General features: G+C 39.5%; 1 protein-coding gene across 12 annotated transcripts in view; it reads right to left on the reverse strand.

The window, feature by feature from the left end:
* The window catches only part of APBB2 (amyloid beta precursor protein binding family B member 2), a 189,673-nt gene that overhangs the window by 61,909 nt on the left and 102,550 nt on the right, over positions 1-25,214 (reverse strand). For 5 of the 12 annotated variants that reach the window (XM_055796092.1, XM_055796094.1, XM_055796091.1 and 2 more), the window contains 4 exons: positions 5,871-6,079; positions 796-858; positions 279-364; positions 114-174 (listed from right to left, as the gene is read on the reverse strand). In XM_055796092.1, coding sequence (XP_055652067.1) covers positions 114-174; positions 279-364; positions 796-858; positions 5,871-6,079 — 419 coding nt within the window. The remainder of the gene's footprint in view (positions 1-113; positions 175-278; positions 365-795; positions 859-5,870; positions 6,080-25,214) is intronic. The other 7 variants (XM_055796098.1, XM_055796101.1, XM_055796100.1 and 4 more) reach the window with 3 other exon arrangements.

Genomic DNA, 25,214 nt, shown 5'->3' on the forward strand with positions numbered 1-25,214 from the left:
AAGAGGAGAAGTACAGTTAATTTAAGAACTTAAGAGGCATTCTGCACCTTGCAAGTTATATTTTTACAACTGCAATGTTTAATGGTTATCCTATTGCGGATCATCTTACTGACCTTGGCTTCTGGGTCACTGTTGATACTACAGGAATCATCATCATCAGACTGTGGACCGTTTCTGTTACAGACAACAGACAAAATCAGTCTTAACATCATATAAAAATTACAGCACAGCACAAAATGAAGCTGGTCATTCCATGGAGACTTCTTAAGTCATTGTACCTGAGCTTCAAAGAGGCATAGCGTAACGTTGCTCCTTCAAACTCTTTCAGACTTGGGTCTGGGTTCACAGTGGCTGCATGCAGATCCTAGAGATAAAGGCAGTGCTATCAGTATAGTACTAAGTGCTATTAATATAGTATTAAGTACACTAGCATGTTATTTCTTATTTCAAAGGAAAATTAAATCCTCCCTGCAAAGAAGCGATAGTATTTCTGGCTGAAGTTGAAAAGAGGCATGCATATATATATTCTCAAGCTGCATTTCATTCAGTGCAGGCATCTTATTCATTACATCATGGCAGTTGCCCTGCTAGTTTAGACTGAATCCATTCCAAGTGGAAAGATCAGAAAAGGTAGCATATGTTTGTGAGCTAGACATCCCTAGCAGTACCCCCATTCACTTTGGCCTAGGTTATGAATGACATTCATGGAAAAATAAAAGGGGAAAAAACAGCCACTGCCATGCAAAAAACAAGGGTAATAGTATTAAAGGTTCTAAAATCTGACAATATACTTGCCTTCCAAATGTCACTATTAATCTTTCCCCCATTCAGTACAGCAAAATCACTCCATGGCTGTTTCTAGACACATAATTATTCACACAGGAAGAAGCACATTGATAAAAAAAAAAAGAAAAAGAAAAAGAAAAGAAAAAACACAAGACACTGTTGTTAGCATTGATATTTACAGGATGGGTTAGGGAACAGATCACCTCAAACTTAACTAATTACTCCACTATACCATGGCATTCAGAGGAAAGGGGAGAGAAGACATGCCTCTAACAGTTACTTACCAAAACAAATGATTAAAACAAGGATAGTTAATATAAATTAGGGACAGACAATGAAATTACTCTTTAACTATGATCTTAAAAGCAAGCAAAATGAATCTGAATATGAACATTCGCCACAGCTGCTACAGCCTTTGACAAACAGCAATTAAGGGGAAACATGAGGATTTCCATTTGAAGGGCACTTTTGCTAGAAGACTCTAACACTACTGTAACTAGAAATACTGAAACACAACCATACATACAAGGATAAGATACATACAAGGTAAAAATAAAATATTTCTAGAGAGCAAGCACAAGAAAAGGCCAGTGAAGGGAAGGAAGATAAGTAAGGAGTGCAGAGAGATTTCTCGCTGAAAAAGTAGTTTTGTAAAGTCTAACAGCTTTTTTAAAAAACAGAAAAAAACAAAAAAAAAAAAAACCAAACCCACAAACAAACCACCCACCCTCTCATTTTCCATTCAAGTTTCTCAAAACGTTCAGAGGCATTCACCGGTACAATCAACCAAGCAGTAGTGCATTTAGCACTACAGCAACCTGAGGTTCATCCTTCTCTGTAAAGCCCAGGAGGAGCAGCTGATGTTGGAGTCGCCCCTCTCCTCTTCCCCTCCCCACAAGGACAGAAATCCCACAGTCCTGACCAAGAGCCAGGTGGGACAGGAGATTTGGTTGCTGAGAGACCCAGAACGACCTCTTTGTAGCTTCATCAAATCAAGTATTCCTGTAATTAGTGGCTCCTTTTTAAGTCAAGCTCTCCCAAGTTGTCCACCTCAGCCCCAAGATGAAGTGGTACTTATTAATATGGCCCACTGCATTAATTTGCAGGGTGGACGTCTTGCCTCGCGAGTGTTCTCAGTATATCCCCATTGGAGGAATTATTTGTGAGAAACAACTCCCAGCAGTAACTCTTCCTTAACATGTCTTTGAATTAGCTGAGTAGTTAACTTTTCCTACTAAGCCCCTTCTCTTTAATTATTAGCTGCTAGTGGATATGTTACCTACAGAACCTCTAGAGGTGATCCAGGCCTGGGATGAGTCAGGCTACAAGAAGACACAACTACCACCACCAAATTTTGCCATTATCTCAAAGAAGCACTTATTGAGAAGTAAACCATATAGCTTTTTCTCTGCACAGGAAATGGGAAAGAGGCAGCAATAAAGAGAACGTTACAAAAGATGAGGATTCACAGAGGAAGTAAATTCAGCTACACACAGGAGAAAAGAGCCATCTAAAACTAAGTCAAATTGAATCAGCCGCGCAAAACCAAAACACAGTTTCATGGTTTTGAGGAGGGAGGAAAGGAGGGAACGTTCCAGGTTTTTCACATTTAGCATTTATTAGCATTTTTGTTAAATCTGCAGGTTTGTCACATAATGCTTACCCCTAATTGCTCTGGATTGAAATTTACAGATTATCTCGCAAAGGAAAAATTGCCTTGCAGCCTGCGCAAAAGACAGACATTTTCACAATTTTTCCTTTTTAAAACCCTTTTTGCCATTTGTATGCATAACATCATTCCTCCCCATCTATTTTTTCTAATTTTCTGTTCAACAATAATAACTGCTTTTCTTTATGTTAAATATCCAGAGTAAGCTACAACACAAAAATGGCTGACTTGATCTGTTCTTTGTTGACTGCCCTCAGCTGTGAGCCACATTCTACCAAATGAAGCAAAGGTTCTGACTATACATCATTTAAGAGACAGGGACATGAAATAATTCAAAAAAAAAGAAGAAAAAAAGGAGGACACAGGAAAAAGGGTAAAAAGGCATTACTCGGAGCAGGGGTGGTGGGGTGTGTGTGTGTTTCTGAATGTTTTTTTGACAAACTCAAACCCAAAAGTTGAAAGAGCCCAGATAAACTCATCTCCAGACTAGCACATGATGCTTCACAGACAAATGTGATAAAGGTAAAATAATTTTTTATGGACACATGGCAGCCTATTGGGACAGATACGAAATACTACCCATTCCAGTCTTCAATACTAGATTATATACTCTTTCACCTGCCTAAAACCTATATATCCCCCAACATTTTCAGATGAAAGTACTACAAATTCCAGCACAGGGGAATGAGCTAAACCAGCCTCCCAAATCAGATTAGCTTGGAACACAAGCTTCCAAACAGCAGTGAGGGAACCAGCAGTACACAGCTCACACATGCTCCAACCTGGAGCTTGAAGCTGTCCACCACAACTGCTGCTGCCAATGGCAGCACTGGGATAAAGGCATTTGGGAGCCCCTATTCTAGATCAAATTTCTAGATCTTTTGTGAAGCATCAGAGATTGACTGGATCACAGACACCCCACGTTAATCCCTCATGGGGAGAGAGAGGGGGAGCACTTAGGGTAGGCTGCACTGCACTGAAACAGGGACTGAAACCAGTATCACCTGCAAGTGACCTAGAGATGATCAGGTGCTGGCAAGTAATGATTGTGGAGAGATGAAAAACCAAACATTCATGATAGCTGACACTGTTAAATCCAGATTACAAATTATTTCATTACCTCCACCCATCTCTTAACCCCACAGCACAGCTTACTGCTCTGAACCAGCTGAATCCCAAAGGATTTTTCCTCTGGTTCCCTCTTAATAAAATTCAGTATCTGTGGTATCAAGAAATGCAAGACTTTTCCTAACAGTTCCCATTAGAACTCCAGTTACACCCCAGTATTTGGCAATGCACAAAGTCCTGAGCCCAATTCACACTCCTTTTGAACTCCATTACTGTAAGTCTGCTGGTATTGTATACCAATGCTATCTTAATAACCACCGAGCCACAAGATCAGTATTGTTTCAATAATGGTATGTACAATGATTATCAATGAATGTAGAAACTTTCAAGAGACAAATGCTCTCATCTGTACCTGCAATTAAAATAACCATATAACATCATACTAATACAAATTTTGGAAACTTGCTTATTTTCTGCATTATCTTTTACACTACAGTATATGGTCTTGATGCTGCCATAGAACTGTATATGCATAAATCTTTGCTGGATCAAATCCCTTGTTGAATTAGAACTGCTATATCAAAACCTAGATGAGCCTACTATGTACTCACATACATGGCATTTTAGAATGACTCCTCAAATGTCTTATTTAATACATCTAGACTGTATTAAATCTACATTGTTATAATTCATACATTTCATATTCTCCATAATGCTGCTGAGAATTAATGATCATTACCTATAATCACAAGCTGTTCTTCATTTAAAGCAAAAGAATTCTGAAAGGTTAAAAGTACATCTGCCATGTTACCAGCAGGTATGAAATTTTCATTGTAAAGACATTTTAAACAGAGTTAGAAAAATATTTGAAATTAATATATGCATTTCCCCTCTGCAATTTACCAACTATATTGATTTCCGGGTTTTTGTGAAAGGCATCTATAACTCAGTAATTAAAGCCCTGTTCTCCGTATTTTAAAGTAAGAAAAATACTTTATGGTGAAGCTATATCCCTCATGTGTACATTACAGGAATTTATACTGGAAGCACGTGCAGCACTTGTCATTCAGGTAGAAGAAAAAAACCATCCAGAAATGCTGAATGTAGACAATTACTGTTCTTTCTCCATGAACCCTCTCAGAAATAATTTACAGCATGCTTGGTGCACAGTACATTCCACGGGAGCTTGACTGACGTAAACCATAACTGAAATGATGCAGTCACGTTTACAAACCTTACCAGTAGCGTTTATGAACATGTGGGAGCAATCTTTCTAATATTGAACAAGAGTGGACATGTTTAAGCCTACACAGGATAAAAGTTTCGAGTCAAGAATGGTAATACATACTTAAATGTCCTTAACTCCTCTTAACTTCAATTAAGTTATTTTGGTACATACATCAAAATCAAGGACAGAAGAACTGTCGTATCTAAATGTCTGTTTAAATAAATAAATAAACTCTAAGGATCGCCTGATCAAAACTCAAAGCCAGTAAAAATTTCCCTTGTTTTCATAAATCTGTGGACCTTCTTCTGAAAAGTTAGTATGAAAAAGTATTAATTTCAAAACTATTTGATTTTATATTAGTATTTCATTCACTAGAAACCTTCCCAACACACTAAAATAAAGTGACCGCATTTTCTGAAGCATACTCTCTGATAATTTATTTTTCCACTTATATGACACCAATCAACCCCTTGGATTGTGCCTGAAAGGATTATTTTAAAAGGTGGTATCACATTTCAGCACATGTGGAAGACAGTGTATGTCTTTTCTGTTTCTGATTAAAGACTGACTGCAAGACAGTGATCCACTTGTGCAGATATTTTCTACTGGCAGGATGTTAAGAGACTTACACTTGAGAATACTTCATGTTTATTCAACAGAAACTCCCCTGTAAAAGAACTAGTCTCAAATGAAGACTCATACGTCTTTGTGTGATACTCCTACCAAGTGAACCAAAAAGGAGGTACAAAGAGTCCAGCCAAAAGACCGCTATAATGTGCAAAAATTTTATCCTGTATCCACATAATGCAGCAATGCTTCAGTGCATGCTACAGAACTGCAGTAGTTTCACATTCATCAGGCACCGGCTGTCTTAAGTTAGCTGAGATATGTCTGATTTCATCCTATATATCCAAAGTTTAGGATGTTTCATAAGGCACAGCCATTAGAAAATGCACATAGAAAATAGATACTTACGATGTATTATCAACAAATTGCTACACTTGGGAGTATTATCAGGCCCCATACTCTAAAGCTCAGCTTAGCTAAACAGTTAAACCTGCAAGTTCAAAAAGTTATTTCTTTACAGTATGCAGCACACAAGAAGACACAGTATGTTACCTCAGTTTCTGGAGTAGGAGACGGAGTAATGGAACCAAGTGATCCTTTTCGTGAGCCCTGGAGATCTGTTGGGATGGACACAGGACGCTGCCATTGTGTTGTTCCTGTTGGTATGTGCCAGTAGTAGATCCCAGCAATGTCATTGATTTTTTTCCAGCCAGGTGGCAAGTCTGGGTCTGTCTGAAATGAATGATCACTCCATACATCTGCTGGGGGGAGGAGATAGGGGGTGACAGACACAGAACAACAGGAAAAAGAAACAAAAAAAAAAAAAATCCACGTTACTAAAACAGTTCTTCCTTGGGTCTGCCCCTGATGCAAGTGACGTAGTGCCATGCATCTGGTACTGCTGTTGTACAGTTCACGTGTAAATGCACACCAGACAAACATACTGAATTACTGAGTCTCAAAGTAAGGTGACAAAGCCTGGTTTGACATGGCCTATGAAATGAGGAAAAAAATACACTACTTACCAAAAAGCTGTTCTAATAAGGCAGCTACCTAATGCCATCACATAAACTAGCTCTTCTAATAAGCTTTAGCTTCAAAGTACATTACATTATAGCATTTAAAGAAATACTTGGAGCTGTGGTGTACTCTGTGCTCTTCATCACCTTCCCTTCTCAACGCATGCTAGTAGAACATGTATTTCTGCTAATTGGAGTTGGCTTATCAAGACAGAAACCACACACACCCCAAATGACCCCCACTGGATTTACTTACAATATCTAAGACTGCTTCTTCAAAACAATGAGACCAAAAAACCTGGCCCGTCATTTTACACACACCCTGACTGTTACAAACATACTGTTTTCAATTGATTTTTTAATGGGGTAGGATGAAAAAAAAAAAAAAATATCATCAAAACTTCATCCACAGTGCCAACACAGAAATGAAAAACTGGCTCCACTGACAAAACTTCTACTAATTTAAGAATGAGCCAGCAATTCATATCATAATTAGAGACATTCCCAGATTTACCTGGGATTATAGATGCATCTAAGAGATGTCACCAGTGGAGAGCATGCAGCGCTTTTTAGAAAAACAGGGGCATCACCTATGTGCTAACCAGCTTTAATCCAGCAGGGGCAGTTCCCAGCCTCTGGAAAGCATGTATCCAGCAGAAGGTAAGGGAGCTGGTGCTCTTCTAAACTTCCCAGCTAAACTACTTCGGTGGTGTCATTACAGTATGTGCTATTAACCAGCTGCTATGGTCTACTCCAAGAATCCATCAAGCTGCAAGGAGAAACAATTAACCTCCTGGACTGATGTTTCCACCAGCACTTGAGCAGACATGATGAAGGCTGACACAAGCACGGTGTGAACTGAGCTAGTGAGAAAAAAACCACCCAAGAATAAAGGAAGCACCATACCAATGAGCTGTGGCTCATCTAGTCCAGCAACTTGTTTCCAGCCTTCAAAGACAATCCTCAAAACACCTTCAGTGGCTAACAGATGAATAACATGTTGTTATATTGCTCCTCTTAATCTTTTTTGAATTACAAGTTTCTTGTCTGTCTACCCTCAAGCCTCTTACTGCATGTTTTATCACAGTTGCTTATTTCTGAATCTCTCTCATTTCTGCCACTCAGATTTATGCGTGCACACACACACAGACAAATGACATGGTAACTTGAAATAACTCTTACACTCTATGGCACAAACCAGACTATTTATTTCTCAGAACCACTTAAAAGTTCTTAAGTTACTGATTTACCACTTGAGGACTAATCTAGAGCAAATTCTGCAGAAGAAGAACTAGACAGTATCATTATACTTAAATTCAATAATGACTGTCACCCGGGGGCCAATATCTGAAATCAGCAACAGTCATATAACCAGCTCAAGAAATTCCCAAATGTTTTGAACACCCACTTCTAAATGTCCCCGCATTGTAGCCTCTGCTGCATTCAAGTATGCAGCTCCTGACTCCAAGGTCTTATAGTTTTTAAAGACCATTCACCTTCAACCTCACCCATTTTTGTCTTCCAGCTGAACAACTCTACTGCACTGTTCTCAACCATACAAAATGAAAATAAAAGCAAAACACTTTAAATCATTTGACCATATCATGCAAAAAGTGACATGCAAAGATCAAATATCTGAACATCACACTGAAGTATGCATGGCAACATCTGCAAGTCCAGATACACATGGGTGAGTTTAAATAACTGGTTCATAAAACTTCAAAATATCACAATAACATCAGTGCTCATAAAACTCACGTATTGGGCCTTTCAATGCATGCCAGAATAGGAAAACATGAAGTCTTTATTATGCAGAGAGGCAAAGCTTCAGATCAGTTCAGGTTCATACAGTTTACAGTATAAAACAACCATAATTCAATATTGCCAGGACATAAAATGTTATTCTCTTCACTTAAAATAAGCAAGGCTTCTGTCCTTGCAATACATACATATGTGTGTGTACACACGTATTCAAGTATACAGTTAAGCAAAGTGTTGTGCTATGGCTGCATTAAACTATTCCTTCAAACCAACCAACCAAAAGTGCAGCAGAACCTGAGATGCAGAGGAACCAACATACTGTTACTTACTGTTTTAATGATGCCATACCAGAAGGACCTAAACAGAAATGACTCTGAAGTAAAAGCAGACAAAACTCACAGCAGAAAGAAAACTGCTAACCCTGAGACTTAAAACAACATTTCTGCAACTTCTAACTAGAAGAGAAGAAATTGTCTTGTATGTGAATGAATACTTGGAAGAAAATCACGTAAAACAGCTGTGAGCAATTTGGAAAAAGAAAATATCACCTTGCTGAGTAATATAAATTTACTTTGAAAATTTACCCCTCCGCAAAAATAAACACACCAAAATAAACTCATGTATGCTCAGAGATAAAAGAGATCTTAAATTTCAAATTATGTTTTTCAATTAATACAGCTCAGAACTTTCAAAGAGCTGCATCTTCCACACAAAATGACTACGTCTGGGCATGAGATGTACATTGCTGGCATCTCGGTACCGCTTGTGCAGAAGTACTGACTGCAGACCGTGTGATAAGCATGGCTGAACAGGACAGTGCCAGACTGCACGTGTTCATGCTGGAGCACCATTCCTCACGTTAGCTATGCAAACCTACTTGGAAAAAAAAAAAAAAGTGAATGTGTGTTTCCTCCAGCCTATTTGCGAACACACCTCAGGATCAGACAGACTGGCAGAGATAGCCTGTTCACATGCTGTGATTTCCTACTGGCATGAACTGGAAAACCTCCCTAGTTTGCTGACTGTTCTAGCAGATGAAAGCACTTGGTGTGCAAGCCAAAAGTAACGAACCACTGCAGGAGACAGCAGCACAAGAAAAATAAGAAATGAGTCAACATACAAAATCAGGGCAGATGAATGCGCTTGTGGCCAGGGCACCAATGGCTTTTCTTGATTTGAGTATGGAATTACAAGTAGCAAAATAATTTTCCTCCGCATTTGAAAGACCCCATCAAATGGTATGACACTGAGTCAAAGCATCTAATTTTTGGTGCATGGGCCAGAGTAAGAATGGTCCCTTATCAAAGCAGCATTTGGTGCCCAGAATATGAAGGCACCACACTGATATATATATGTGTGTGTATATATATATCCTGTTAAATTCAGGCCTTTTCAATCCCAGTCTTCTTGTAGAAGATAAAGTGACAGCCACAAGATGGGAGAGAAAAAAACTGGTATCTGTACATCAATCCAATTCTGTTAACATGGCATCAAACAACTTGCATGAAACAAACCCAAGAGGAAATAAAACTGAACACATCAGATCTCTTCATCGGAAACTGAGAACTCCTCTTATGTCTGCAAGGCTTTAGAGGTAAAAACTTTACATGGAAATGGTGCCTTCCGGTCTGTGGATGACCAAATCCTTCAGGCTTCCTCAGCAGCAGATGATCTATGGTGATCAGGAACTTTTCTCCGATTCCCTCCCAGTCATCCTGAGAAGGCGCAGTTCTGCCTGGCATCTCCTGGCCTTTCCCATGCTCTTCTTTACTGATTTGTTGATGAAAGGTCAATGAACCAGGACCAGAGGGCTGCTCATGAAGGTTCTGGATTTGAAAGTATTTGCTCTGATAATACGGAAAGCATGGCTTAACAACAGAAATTTAAAGCAAGATTCACAAAAAGAATGTAGCCTTTTGCACTGGGGTTGGTCTACCTACCATGTGTATTACAGTAAACAACAACCTCCTTAAAAGGCTATACTGTTATGACATTTCTTATATAAAATGCATAAAGCAACAGAACCAAGAAAACCAGTACTGAACTAGCATAAAAGAGGCACTGTAGCTAAGCTGTACAAGAAAGCAGACACTGCATTTCTTTAAGAAACGTGGATTCACATTAACTGTATAATTTGTCTTTCTACAGCAAGAGTCAAATTCTTATCAGTGGAAAGATTTTTTCAAGATGTAACCAATTCAAAACTCTGCACAGGAACAAGGTATGTCTTCACCCAGGCATCATGCAGATTCACACTGCACTGCAGACCTTTGCAAGCCATCTCTTTCTCTGGAGAAAAAACGTTACTGAACCGGCTGGCTCCACTGCCTACATACACTCCCAAGATGAAGTTCAAACAGCAGCCTTCGTTACAGCAGAGCGGGCAGCCAGCTCTCTATCCTCGCCCGCACACAGGGTGCATGAGAGCTGTCAGTAGCGAGGCAGGCCGGCTCTCACCCCAGATCTGGACATGCCAGTGAAGCCTCATCGGCAAGCTGCTCCCTGGAAATCTGCCTAAGCTAAGTGTGAGCTGTCACCACCTGACTTCTGAGACGCATTGCTGACAGCTTAAAGGTCAACATAGCTAGAAGTTCACAGTTGGTCTTCTGCAGGCAGATTCACGTCAAGGGACGGGTCACAAAGGGGGGACTGGTGTTTTTCACGTGGAGTTTTGTCTCACTGAAGACAGACAGTTAAAACCTTGTCCAGACGGGGGAGGGGGAAAGATCCCCAAACCAGCTATTCACGGAGATGTTACGGAAAAAGCACGGGCCAATTCTGGTGAAAAAACATGACAGTAAGAGAGACATGGCAGAGGATTTTGAGGACTAAAAAGGAAGACCACATAAAAACATGGAAGACATGATCTAAGACAAGAAGCTAACTTCATCTGAAGAAAACTGAAAAGCACAGGGTGGACTTCACTGCACTTTCCTGCCTCCACCACCTTCCTGCGCCAGGACCTGACAAGTCCCTCAGGAAACCAGATCTTTCCCCTCTACCTAAAGCTTGTTTAGAGTTGGCACCATAGTCCCTTCTTACAGGGTCCGACATGATGGAGCACAGGGCTGCTCCCTAAACACCTCTGGCACCAGTCTCTGCAGAACTCAGACAGAGGAATCCACTAACTGCACCCCACCATGCAGCCCCCGCTTTGTCTCTTCAGAGACTCAGCAACACAGTGACGACAGGAATGCTTTTAAAAGAATGGGAAAATGATGAAAGAAATGAAATAATCAGAAGTGAGAGCCCAAGGGGAGGGCAGCACCTGCAATGCCTTACCATTCCCTTTTAACATCAAATGGGAAATTCAAGTTAAGTCATTTATCTTTAAAAAACTAAAATAAAGAACTAATTCACAAAAAGCCAGTAAGGCTTTAGAAAAGTATCAAAGAAAGATTATTTTCTTTTTTTTTTAAAAAGGTATAAATGGTCATTTCAAATTTTAATAAATGTACAAAGGAGTAAAACAGTCTGAAGAGGCTCTCACATGTTGAAATTGGCTGGCCAAGTTTCAATCAAAAATAAATGCTTGTGTCTGAATCTTTGTCTGAATGGCTGAAACACAGAGCCTCTAAGAGAAAAAACTAAGTAAAGCCTTCTTCCCAGTACCATTATAACTAAGGAGAGCAGTTAAAACTTCAAAAATACTGGAAAAATGAAGTCCGCTACACAAAATGAAACAACTAATTCTTGAAAAAACTAGCAACAGAGATGTACCTCCACAAAGCCATAAACACTGCCATATTCAACTGGTAACTCTGGATAGGAGAGCTTTGTGAACACAATTTGTATTCTAAAGATAGGATAGAGCTCATATAATGTAAAATATTGCTGTTTGTAACTTCCTTCTCCAAATGTCAGCCTGTGCCAATTACCTGATATACAGCAGTGATTAATTCCACACTGTAGCTATAGTTCAGATATTAAGTTTGGCATAATAATTAGAAATTTTAGTAATTACATTTGTATTTCAAGTTAAAATTATCTTACTATATGAGGGTGACCTAGGAAACTTTTATGATATTGAAGAGAGATGGTAATAAACAATATAAATAATTCACTGAAGTGCACATGTAACTGATGACCAAGCTCTTTGGCAAAATTAGTATTTTTATCACTTATTTTATTGCTTTTCCAGGGGAAGGATAGTAATCAAATTGCTGCCATTGCAAATCTGTTTAGCCCTTGTCCAATTAAACAGAAATTAAAATGACAGCATTCAGTAGGATCTTTTGGAGCAGACAAACTTCTGCAGTAAATGGAGACCATTTATTTTTCCATCATTTTGCAATGCTTCAAACTGTTCCCTCATAACTGGCATCCCGTGTGAGGCAAGGTCGACGCTCACCAAGCACAGGTTGTATCGGTGGCATTACAACAGATCCAAATAGTACGCTCTGCATCTAAATGCAGTGCAGCTTTCCAGCTGCTGTTCCTGACTATGTAGGCAGCATCTTCTGCTGATGTAATTTGTGGATATTTCATAATTAGAGAGACTAAATGCCATGAAGTTGAAGCAGCTTTTAACTAGTTCAGGCTTTCTTCTGCAGGTACAGCTAGAAATCCCTTTCACTGAAGACCAAAGGCAGTCATTAGAAACAAATACAGGTGGAAAGAGAATGACAGGAGCTCTGGAGGCACTTTCTGGAAGAGCAGGAACACAAAGGTACAAGCAAAGTTAATTTCAGTTTAACAGTAAGTTGTGTTAAAATTTTTGAGACAACAATTACGCATTTTTTTGAGAAAGGACTACACTGAAGTAAAACATTCAATCAGGGCTGATTAGGTACTATAGCGAAGGTAGAATGGAAGAATATTCGCAAGATGCTTGATTTCCTATGGACCAAATTCTGTTATCTTGAGAACTGCCTTCTCTACTTTGCCCTTGGCAAAATCTGTATTTATCAGCATAAAACAAACCACATACTGCACCCACCATTGTCATAAGTTGGTTTATCACCAGTCTAGTACTGAAACCTGGCTGTATGGCAATGTGCTTGTGCTAAATTAATCAGGATCTCTTCTTGATAGAGACTAGAAACATACTGCATAATTTCAATAACAAAGCTCAACACTCCTGTCTGGAAGGTACATAATCGAGCTCCTTCCCTTTCTGATAGTAAGGCAGTGAAAGATGACTAGTGTATTTACACACTACTTAGGACTGGAAGAAAAAGATCACATTGTGTGATGGAAAGAAAAGCTGATAATTGACACCTCAAGGAAAAATGTACTAGCAATGTAACTGTATAGAAGCAAAAAAATATAGTTTAAAATAGACTGTAATAAATGCACAGCCCCGATACAAATGCAGCTCCAGAGTTAATGGAAGCACCTGATTTTCAGTCAGTCTTTCTAGGTAAGAAGGGCTCTTTCTGCTAAGAAGGTAGCAGAACGACCAAGTGAGACCACTTGTCTACAAGGCTCAACATCGCTTGCAAGCACTTGATCTACGTTATCTAAAGAGGTTAAGAAATACCCATACTGTACAGAGATAAAGATCAGAGGTCTCGCTTTTTTTGTACTCCTAGCTTAGTCATCTCAGTTTTCAGGACTGTTTTGTAACAGTTTTTCTTCTGTAAAGGTCCTCTGAAGAAAAGGGATACCATCCAAACACAGGATTCTGTCTAGACCTTGATTATCTACCACTGCCTCAAAAGCATATTCCCACACTGAAAAGTTAACTGAAAAGGAATGTTCCATGTCCAGGCCAGAAGCACAACAGTCCAAAAAGGAACACTTTCAGTTTTCCAAATCTTGAAAAATAATCTAGCCAACAATAAATCTATAAAATCCACTTTTGAATGTCTATCCCTCCCACTGCTCTCATTCCATTAGTGTGTGCACAATGTAAATGAAATTCAAACTGAAAACTGCCTTGTTTGTAGATAAGGGATCTGTGCCAAAGTTTCCTATGTCAAAAACTACAAAGAATGGGATGGTGACAGGGATCCAACATGATGTCATAGGGTTTGAGCTGCAATGGGAAACCAGTGGCTTCAAATCTGATGGCTTTCTTCATTGCTGTGAAGAAGTGTAATGAAAGAGCTGGCCCACAGTATCATGTGCATGTTACAGATGCTGTCCTTCTAGGCACACAAGGGGAAGCACAAGAAAGGAACTGGGAAGACAGGAGGATAAAAAGGTTTTATTGAAAAGAAAAGGGATGGGGGAAAAGTGGTTTTCCCTCTTCTGAACTTCCAAAATCTTGAAACAAAAATGTCTTCCTTCTGCGCTCAGGGCCTGAATAAAAAATAAAAGCAAAATCAAAGGGAAAAAACCCACAAAAAACCTTAAGTCTTCTTGAGAAGATGTCAATGACTTCAGCAGATCCAGGATTTTATTCTAAAGGGAGCATATTCTCCTCCCCACCCCATATGCACACTGAAGATGAAGGCAGGCATTGGAAGGTTAGGGAAGACATACTGTATTAATGAGTGAAGGCAAACAAAATTAAAAGGAGCAGTCTTCATTAAAGAGAGCAATAGAAAGAGCAGAGGCCTTGAATATTTTTATCCCATTTATTTACTGTAGTGAGCTCAATGTGCAATTTTAAGCTCCTTGGGTTGAAAAAAAACACAAACAAAAACAAACCAAAAAACCCAAACACACACACAAAACCCCAAAAACCCAAAGACAGATTTTCTCCTCACTTTGCACACACTACAGCATAACCACCTACTTTCATAACTCACAACAATGGTGGTCAGCAGGTAGTCTCACCTAAGCATCACTGCAAGAAGCATGAGTGCTATCGCAGAAACAAATGCAGCAAAAATGCAAGCCACTAGAACAAGTAATTATAAATCAGACAAGCCTGTCTAATTTGGGGAACATTACTCAACGAGGAGTGATAAACAGACAGAAGCTGGTAATTTGGCATCATCTTTTCTCACAGCATGGAACTAGTTGTCATGACAACCCTGTCATCCTCCTTGCTGAACTGCTGAACCAGCCGCATGCGTTTGGGAGAGGAAGATTCTCAAACACATTCCAGGAAAACATGCAGAAACGTGGGACTCACAGGCATACACGTAACTAGACACAATCTGAGCCAAAATTAATTGCCATTTTGATTGACTGTAACATAAACCATAATCAGAAAAGACTGATTTCTTAAAAATCCTAAGGAAGCTTGGGATGAATCACCTGTACTATTTCTTTTCATTTGAAATTATCTTCATCCTGCTGTATAAATAATGAGTTACTACAGGCATACAAGGTGTTCAAGCAGAGATGACTAATCTTAAGGAAGAGAGAGGAAATCAGATTTGTAAACATTCAGGGAAAAACCACTAAACCCACTTGTTTTGCTGTCCTGGCTTCTTCTCCCTTTCAACCACCAAACACTAAGCTGTTGACATAAGGACCTAAGTACTAGCACAGTAACGAATGAAAACCAAGGGCAAGTGACTTCAGAAGAGAAGTTCAGAAGAACTGTTGATGACAGGCTTGGATGAGTACTCAGGATGGTACTACCTGCCTGCTTAAGTGCGACAATTTCAGGGCTCTGTGAAGCGTCTGCTCAGGGGCAATACAGCATGAGGTCCAGAGATGAAGCTGTGAAAATGAGCACTGCAGCCTGCATTTACAGGAGTTGATACTAATAGCAGCAGCAGTAGGGAAAAGTACTGCTGGAAGACCGTGAGGAAAGGTCCACATGTTCCTTCCTGGAAAAAATGCCAAAAATCAGTTAAGAACAAGAGGGCTAGTCTGTTCACCAACCAAAAAGATCCAGCCATGAAACAACAGGAGTCTGGCAAAGGAAGGAAGGAACACTTGGACAGCAATTCAGGTCACTTCCAAATTGCTGTCTCAAGGGGGGTGTCATGGCAGAAGCTGTGGACCAGGAAGAAGCCAGGCCCTGGGGAAGACTTGTTTCACCTGGAGGAGGGAGGATGCTTACCCAGGTGGAGCAGCAGTGGCAACACAAAATAGCGGACAGAGGAAGGACCACCCCAGCTGAAACAAAGGCTGATGAATCGCTACCTGAAAGCACTGTAGTTGGAGGCACATCCTATAGCTCTTGCACAAACTTCTACCATGTGACCAGATCTTCATCTCTCCATTAGGAGGCTGATGAACATTAGGAGAGTTGGGCAACTAATGGGCTGTACTGGGTCTGGTTGGGATGAAGTTACAGTTTCTTCATAGCAGCCTGCAAGGTGCTGTGTTTTACATTTGTGACCAAAACAAGCGTTGAAAACACATCAGTGGTTTTGCTATTGCTGAGCAGTGTTTGCAGAGGGCCATGACCACCTCTGTTTCTCACTCTGCCTCCAGCCTGACCAGCTAGGCGTTGGTTTGCTGGTGGGAGGTCATCAGTGATTGTGCCTGCACCACTTGTTGGGTTTTTTTTCCCTTCACTTATTGAGCCATCTTTATCGTGAATCATGAGTTTTGCCCTTCTGATTCTCTTCCCCATCCCATTGTTGGGGGGAGCGAGTCACCACAGAGGCATTCAAAGCATACTGGCCAAGCCCAAGATCCAGGGGAGGTACAGGCAGGTACCCTCTGGGGTGGAACGAAAAGCAGTTCCAAACAGGTGAGTAGTGTACAAATTAATACCCTTTTCACCAGCTTTGTGCTATGTGAACAATATGCACTGTTACCTCAGAAGATTTCTACCAACTGATTTCCACAGAAGCCACAGTAACTTGCTACCATTCTAGCAAGTGGGTTACTCCTGCTTATAAATACACTTCGCATATGACCAGTATTAGTGGGTTTCTTGCTCATTCGAAATTCTCTACTTTTTCCACTAGGTGGCAAAAGCTTTTACTTAATAATAGTCCAACACACAGCACAGCTACCTCTAACTTGGTCTAAATCCACTGAGACCATGCATTGTGGGACTGCATCCCAAAAGGACCTCCTCACCATGGCAGACCCTGAGCAACAAATAATTCATCCAGAGCAGTATCTTCTTTCTCATTAGCAAATCACTAAAAATGGTCTTGTGAGTTAGCTTTCAGGGCTGAAACAGTCCAGCAGAAATCTGCATCTGTTCTTCTGATTGGTTTTTTTGGCATGGTATCTCTTCTTCCCATACCCTTCCCCACAGACAGCAGGATTGCATTGTATGATCTTGTGTTCTGGGTTCATACTCTACTTAACTACTTTGTATTGTTTCAGAAGCGGGGCTTTGTCTGGTCTAAAGAAGAAAAATTAAACGGTCACCTCAGCCAAGGGACTGCTGGACTCACACAGCAATGCCTGCATTTGCACTGTCGTGCCAGCAGCCACACTGGCACAGCACACCCCGGAAAAGCAATGTGCACATGCACGAGTCCAGCCTTCCTTACCCCCATAAAATTTATCTGTCTCAGCGACAGCAGCTAAACATTTGGCAGAAAAACAAGAAAAATTACTTCGGTAGCAGCTGTGAATTTATGTATTTCTCTACTAAAATAGCAAGCCTGATTCTCCTGCCTCCTCAAATTGAATCAATACGTTAGTGTCAAACCATCCACAGAAGAGACCATTAACAATTTCATTTTGGTCAACAAACAAATATTATCTGCAATAATCACACAGAACAGGAAGATTCAATCTATAAATACTGACACAAAAAGCAGTTAAAACACAGATGTCCCTCTGACTTCAAGATGCATGCAGAGCAAGAGGAGACGCAATGCCAATGTATAGCATACAGCGGCACAGTCACCTTTACAGACTTAACCCTCCACACCGGAACTGCTGCACCATAATGCTGTATTTACAAGTAAAACTCTGTTTTACAAGTATCAAACATTATGGAGTTCAGTATCTCCCAGCCTGTAACTCTGTTTTGCTGGGACTGGCTGTAAACACAAGTGAGTCCCATCTCCCTTAGACTTTCAGCTAGTAGCTGGTGCTACTTGATACATGTTACAAAAAACAGACTGGCATATCCTATTCCCTTACTTAACTACCATACACTTGCCATCAAGTTCTGGAACTAAAGAACGTCAACAAACTTGGGAGTCCACACTTTTTATCAAATTTGTTTCAACCGAGAAATAGAAAGCCTCAAAAATCTAAATTTGGTGATGTTAGTGAATGTCTCTAATCTGAATGACATAAGGAGTAAGACAGAGCACGGAAGAAGGAATCTGAGTAGCATTCACTATTTGCTTCTCCCTTTAGAATAGAAACTGTGGAACAAAAGATACTTGCGCAAAAAGTCAGACACTAGGCAGATGATAATTTTCTTTATCTAAAATGTGATGGAGCCAACTGACTTCAAGAGAGAACAATGTAGTGAAAGGAAGGGCTGTACTTCTCTGAAGAACATACTGCATAAATGTACTGATGTCGTCTGAAATGTTACAGAAATGCTCATTAGTGGGTTTTGTGCATATGATTGGCTAATTAGAAGCCAGTGAAGTTAGCCAGTGGCACTGTCATACAATTCAAATGGCGGCTTGACTAAAGCTGCTTTTCTTTGACAGCTTCATTTACAGCACGGTGCAAATGCATTAGAAAAACCTTTTTTTGAATTTGATGATTCAATGAAAACAGAACATAAAATTGAATTACAACAGAGTTACTCTCTGAAATTAAATGTTGTGCTTCAAGAAAAAGCAAAATCTGCAAGAACAGCCATTTCCCATCTCAGATGCAAGCCCTGCTCATCGCTCAGTCCATGTGGATGCACAGCTCCACACACAGCGCAGCAGATGCACTAGGGCACCATTAAAATGACTTTATCTTCACATTAACCTTGTGAGGCTGGAGAGTGCAAGCCCCATTTTAAACAAAGTTGGACAGAAGCAGGAGGTGATGTCCGAGATACATTAAATAACTTGCCCAGAGCCATGCCCACACTCTGCATGCTCCCCAGGATGTGTGCAGGCTCCCTGCACCCAAACACCAACTACAGTATCAAGCCACTGTCCTCCAGTGTGTCCACATGCCAGAGTCCCCTTCTGTCCCACATGAAGGGCTGCTCTACCTGATATGGCAAAAAATTCCCACCCCCTCCTATCCAATTTATTCAGTGTAGTACCATCAGTAAAAGAATGTTACTTTTAACAATCTATAGAATGGATTAGTTTGCCACTTCAAAGCTATAGTCAAATGTGTATTAGAGAACAAACTGAAGGCTCCTTTTTCTTTCAGCACAGAAGCTGAAGACCTAGTATTCCCCCCCCCTTCAAATTCATTTCATGCTGCTACAATACTGAAGGGAAGGTAGAAATTGTTACGATGGCAAAAATCCACTCTTTTACCATTAGAAGCTTATAAGCATGAAATATTGCACAAGCACGGGAAGCAATGTGTTGGCCCTCACGGCCCACAGCTTACTTGCAAAGAAAGGTGTTAAGGGAGAAGCTCGGGCACATCAGGCAGCTAAAGGCTGTGCTGAGGTCTTGTAAGATGTGAACTGAGCTCTACTTCCCAGCCTTCAAGCTTTGAGACTATTTAAAAACAACAACAAAATAGCAACAACGCAACAACAAACTTTAACCTTTTCAAAAGTAATCTTGCTTCAGTTGAACTAAGTCTTCTCCCACACAATGTGTAGAGCCATATATGGAACATAGCATACAGCATCTACAAGGGGAAGGCTTTATGAATAGCAGCTTCTGACAGCAGATGTAAGCATCAGGGGAGCTGGTTGTATTTCACATCCTGTAGGAGAGAGAAGCATGCCGATACAGCACAAATTATTTAACTGTTTCACACCACGACACTGGTATCAACTTTCTTTCATTCTATGAGTCTTTATTCACACCAGACATCTTTGGGTATTAAGGAAACTCAGAGATGCTAATAGTCTTTGAAAGCATACATCTAGCATTAGAAATACCATTATTTTCATTCTCATAGCTACTTCATGGCACTGCAGCACTAAAATTTTGCATTTTTTTCCAGAGGTGGATTTATACACATAATTGATGCTAAATTCAGAAATCTATGTTTAAAGGGTGTCCTGTTTTCAGCCCAGATAGAGTTAATTTTCTTAGTAGCTGATGCAGTGCTGTGTTTTGGATTTAGTATGAGCATAATGTTGATAACACACTGATGCTTTTAGTTGTTGCTAAGTAGTGTTTACACTAAGTCAAGGACTTCTCATTTTCTTAGGCCCTGACAGTGAGAGGACTGGAGGGGCAAAAGGAACTGGAGGGGACATGGCCACTACAGCTGACCTGAACTAGGCAAAAGGATATTCCATAGCATAGAATATCATGCTGAGTATATAAAGCTGGGAGAAGAAGGAGGAAGGGAGGACATTCAGAGTGCTGGTGTTTGTCTTCCCAAGTAACTGTTATGCGTGCTGGAGCCCTGCTCTTCTGCTTGCCTGCCGATGAGAAGTGGTGCTTAGTTGCTGGCTGGGGTTAAACCACAACAAGGGGATAGAAACGGTATCTTGGACATAACCACCAACAAGAATCAGAAGAAAATTCAGAAAAATAACTGTGGAACTGATCACTCTGGTAAGTCTAACCTAGCAAACAGTAGCCAGAAACAAACCTAACACACAACTGGAGTCCTATGCCAGACAAGCATTTGACAAAGAAAAAGGGAGGGATTAATTTTACAGTTCTGCAGAACCACAACAGAATTTCACTTGCAATTAGCATCACCTTCAATTCACAGTATATTAGCAAAATAGCTACTAGCTTCAAAAACTTGAGGACAAATTCTTGTTAAAGCTGCATATGCCCAGTTTATAACAACTTCAAAAGTCTCCTTTATTGTGAAGCCCGAGATAGAATCTCCCTCAAAACACACACTTGCTTGGTAAGAATGTGAGCATGCCAAAGCACAGTAAAACAATACACAAAAGTTCTCCAGTATGTGATGTACCACAAGCCATAGAGATCTATGAGCACTATGGAAAAGACACAGCTGATTGTCATCATGATTTGTCACAACAGTAAAACAAGATATGCACAAGCAACAGCATGATCCTTCCCCCAGCTGAAAATATTATCTAATCTTTGGTGAAAATGTTACAATTTGTGGTCATGCCAAAGGGCTGCTGGTGATCTTGGGAAGCAGGAAAAAAATCACAGTTACATACAATTGAGATTTCCCACCCTAGACTTAATTTACCTTTGTTGCTGTGCAAAAATAAAATACTGCAAATAGGTCCTACAGGATTAGGATACATGTGGTTTCAAGAGCTGTTTTTCTAATGCACAGCCTTCACTTTTCAGTTTCCTTTACCACACAGATGTCTGTCTCCTGGTTTTCACCGATTTCTTTAAGTTCCTTTACTGTTACTCTTCTGATGTGCAACAAAATCTTCATATATAATGGCAGGCAATTAATTACCTTTTGCCATCCTGGAAGGATCAAGGTCACTGAATTCTTTGAAAATCACAGTTTGGTACTCACTGGCAATTGAAAAAATTGTATGTTAGGAACTAAGATCAAGACAAAAATCCTTATGCCTACTGTTCCAATGTAGAGCTGAACTATTGCAAGACTAGTCCATGCACTTCCACGTACCCCATTATAAAAATGGACATAGCAGAACCAGAAAAGATAAAGACAGATAAAAATGCTTCTGCAGGCAGAGACACTGAGTGCAGTAGGACTCGAGTTTGGAAAAGGAATGACAGGGAAGAGGGAAGGATGTCACAGAAATCTGTAAAATCATGAATGGTGGAGAAGGCGGCAAGAATGGAAAGGAAATGATTCACTGTTATTTACTGCTTCCTACAACAGAAAAGCAACGGGCATCTAATGAAATTATTGGAGACCAATTTTATAACGAAGGGAAATAATTTAATTATGTGTTGCCTGAAAAAGTATGGAGCTCATGGTCACAGGATGTTGTGGATGCCAGAAATAAAAATGAGACCAAAAATGATTAAACAAATTCATGTTAAAAATGTCTATTGAACAATTAAAGAAGATATCATGAATGACATACCAAGTCTGAAAGCTCTAAAACCACCAACTGCTGAAAGTGAAAAAGATATAAAGGGGGGAGGACCACTTTATGCTAGTTTTTGTTTTTATTTTTATTGCTTTTGTTTTTATTGCTCCCATAAGTTTCTGCTACTGATGTACTATCTGGTGATGTACAAAATGGAACTGTAACCTCTGTAACTCTTGCAAAAGTGAGCTCTAGCTTCCAGTCAGTATATTAGTTTGCATAGGAAATAGCGAAATTAACAACATTATTCAAACACACTGATAAAAGTAACCACAACAATTATACTGGGTCAGATTAAAATGCCACATCCAATATGAGAAACCCTCAAAACAATATACCCAAGCTTCCTCTACAAGGTATATATATATACCCAGAAGGAAAATCCACAATAAATTTGTTCTCATAAGTACAAAGGAACACAGTTTCCTACCCTGAGATACACAATAAACTCATGTGACAACAGCAGTTCAGGAGTTTTGGGACTGAATGTTACCAACCTTATACATTTGTCAACTTCAATTTTATATTAATGTGTCTAAAAGGAAGATGTTACTACTTTTATACTAAATTGTACAGAGCCATCTAATAGATAAAAATTTCTTTATAGGTAAATACATGTCAGGTTTAAGTATCTTTACGAATTTGAACTACCATGAAGAGCAGTAACTAAAAGCAGATCTTACCCAGTGATCACTGGAAAGCCAGCTGCTCTTGAGAGGTAACTAACACCGCTTAAACAACAGGCTTTTACATATTACAATTATTACAGTTCAAAAGAGCTCTCATGTCAGTAATGTTTACAGTCTTGCTTCCCTTATATTACTTGCATTCCAGAAAAATTCAGAGATAGACAGAAGAAATGACAGCCACACACTGGATGCAAGATGCTAGTTAGAACGTCATTGTTTCTATACTCAAATTCTCAGTGAATCCTGTACCTTCGGAAAACAGAATTAGCCCAGATAAAAGACTGTGGCCAGCACAACACACAATTCTGTCATAGCGTCTGTAAACTGATAAACCAAAAGACAAATAACTAAGTCAAAATATATCTGGTGGTCTTTACACTGACCCTTCTGCAGTAACATTACCAAAAGGAGAAAACAGAGAGTTTTCCCTCTTCTAAGCTTTGACCACTGCCTTACTCATCAGCAAGTCATAAAATAAAAAAGCATGTCCTGCCAAAAGACCTTTAGTGTACTACCAAGCGAGGTAGTGTATTTGTTCATTATGGCAGAATTCAAGCTGCAAGGCTCATTCCTTTCAAGAAGTTTACTTTTAAAACACTAAGGAAATGAAACAGTATTCTTGTGAACTTAAGACTTGTTTTCAGCATTTTCGACAGAAATTTTCTGCACTTTTGTATTATGCCTTGTGATATCTGGTATTTTTTTAAACCCCCAACTCCTGGAACCATGAGAAAATTGCAGCTTGTCCATTACAAGAAAACCCAACAGCCAGAAAACTACCAACTAAAAAACCTCTCACTACAACCCACAGAATCTCTCATGTCTCCCCCTCCAAGAAAAAGCTGAAAAAATAAAATTAGAATGAAAGCCTAACACTAAAAGATAAACAATGGCCTAAAAATGATTCTTGTTTTGGAAGACATTCTTTTCAGACTCCCTTTCGGAGACAATGTTTATTTGTTTCAGGAAAAAATTATAAATTTGTTTCCATTTATTTTTTAATTGGTTTCTTGGTGTAAATTGAAGCATTTATTCTTATTCATCAGTACTATAGCCTTTATAAATGCACAATATCTATACGCATTCTTGTGTAATTAAAGAGAGAATGTAAATTAAATGTGTTAATAATGACAGAGCAACATCTGAAAACTCCGTCCCCTCCCTTCTGAAGAGCCTTTTTGCTTCCAGTGCTCAGTCTGTCCACTTGTCTTGTCTGCAGATGGGGTAGTTTAGCAGAGGAAAACGAAAGAGATCTTATGTGCAAATGATATATTTGCACATAATATATATATATAGATAGATTCCCTCACCTACAGTAAAGCTTCTGTTGTATACTTGGATACATAAAAAGAAAGGGTAAAAATATACAACCAATAATCACTACTACTAGAGTATTTCAAGTGTGGTCTGCAGGGAGGACAACTTTTTAAGTGGTGGATTTTGCCTGTCTGGCTGCCTTTTTTTTTGGTTTTTTTTTTCTTAATACTGTCAAATATTTTATTTAGTTATAATATCAATTATTGCACTGATGTTAGCAAAATCTGGAAGTACTGAACCTGAAACAGTAGTTAAACACATAGATAGCATCTCTGCCTACTTCTGGCAGAGACACCCGAAAGATAACCCATCCCTCTGCATCATTCCTGGAAAACTACAACTCTTCCTAAGTCACTGCTGAATTGATTTTTACATTGGGATAGTTGAAGCTTGTCCCAGATGAACACCAGTGTCTTCTCTAGTTAAGAGACACCTGACCACCCAAAAAAGACAAGTTTCTTCTGGGAAGCGTTAAGCAGTTTGGACCACGCACCACTGTTTTCTGGACCAGCTCCTTGAAACTAAAACCAAAGTGGATGTGGACAGAAGCCACTGGGATGAAAAAAGAATGGGACAATTTCCATGTCACCCTACTCCCAAAGCAGACTCTTTTAAGAAACTGCATTTTCCCTTGAAGTTAATTGTAGGATTAGACAAGTCTTAGGAAAAAGTAGCTTCCCATAAAGAAGTATGCTTGGTATATTTGAAGCACAGAAATCTGGAGTATAGTTATGAAAGTATAAATTCAACTATGACATGAAATCAAGAGAAATACAGAAAAATAATCTTTTGTTAATGATCACACATTCATTTTGATAGTTGCATAACGGCCTTATTTCCTATACGTATCCTGAATACACATAGGCAATATAATTTCACAAAGCTCAAGATAGCCATTTTAGTGGGAAAAAACAACCCTGTATGGAAAATCAAATAAACTTCCTATTCTGCATCAGAGGAAGGTTAGCCCTGAAATCTCTGTTTTTCTGATGTCTTCTTCCCACTTTTCAGATTTCTTTGTTTAAAAAGTGTTGGTTATGTTTCAGCATAATCAACCATTGCAAATTAATTCATCAGGAGACTACAAAGTTCCTCAGTCCATCTACTGACAGGCTCCAGTGGCAAAAAAGGGTGACTCATTATTCTGGTTTAGTTAAGCACAAAAGAAAATAAGGTAACCTGAATTTAACACCAAATGTTATCTTGAAAGTCTGCTACAGCTACAGAGTGT

This window comes from Falco peregrinus, chromosome 2 (genome assembly GCF_023634155.1).
Source record: "Falco peregrinus isolate bFalPer1 chromosome 2, bFalPer1.pri, whole genome shotgun sequence".
NCBI classification, from domain to species: Eukaryota; Metazoa; Chordata; class Aves; order Falconiformes; family Falconidae; genus Falco; species Falco peregrinus.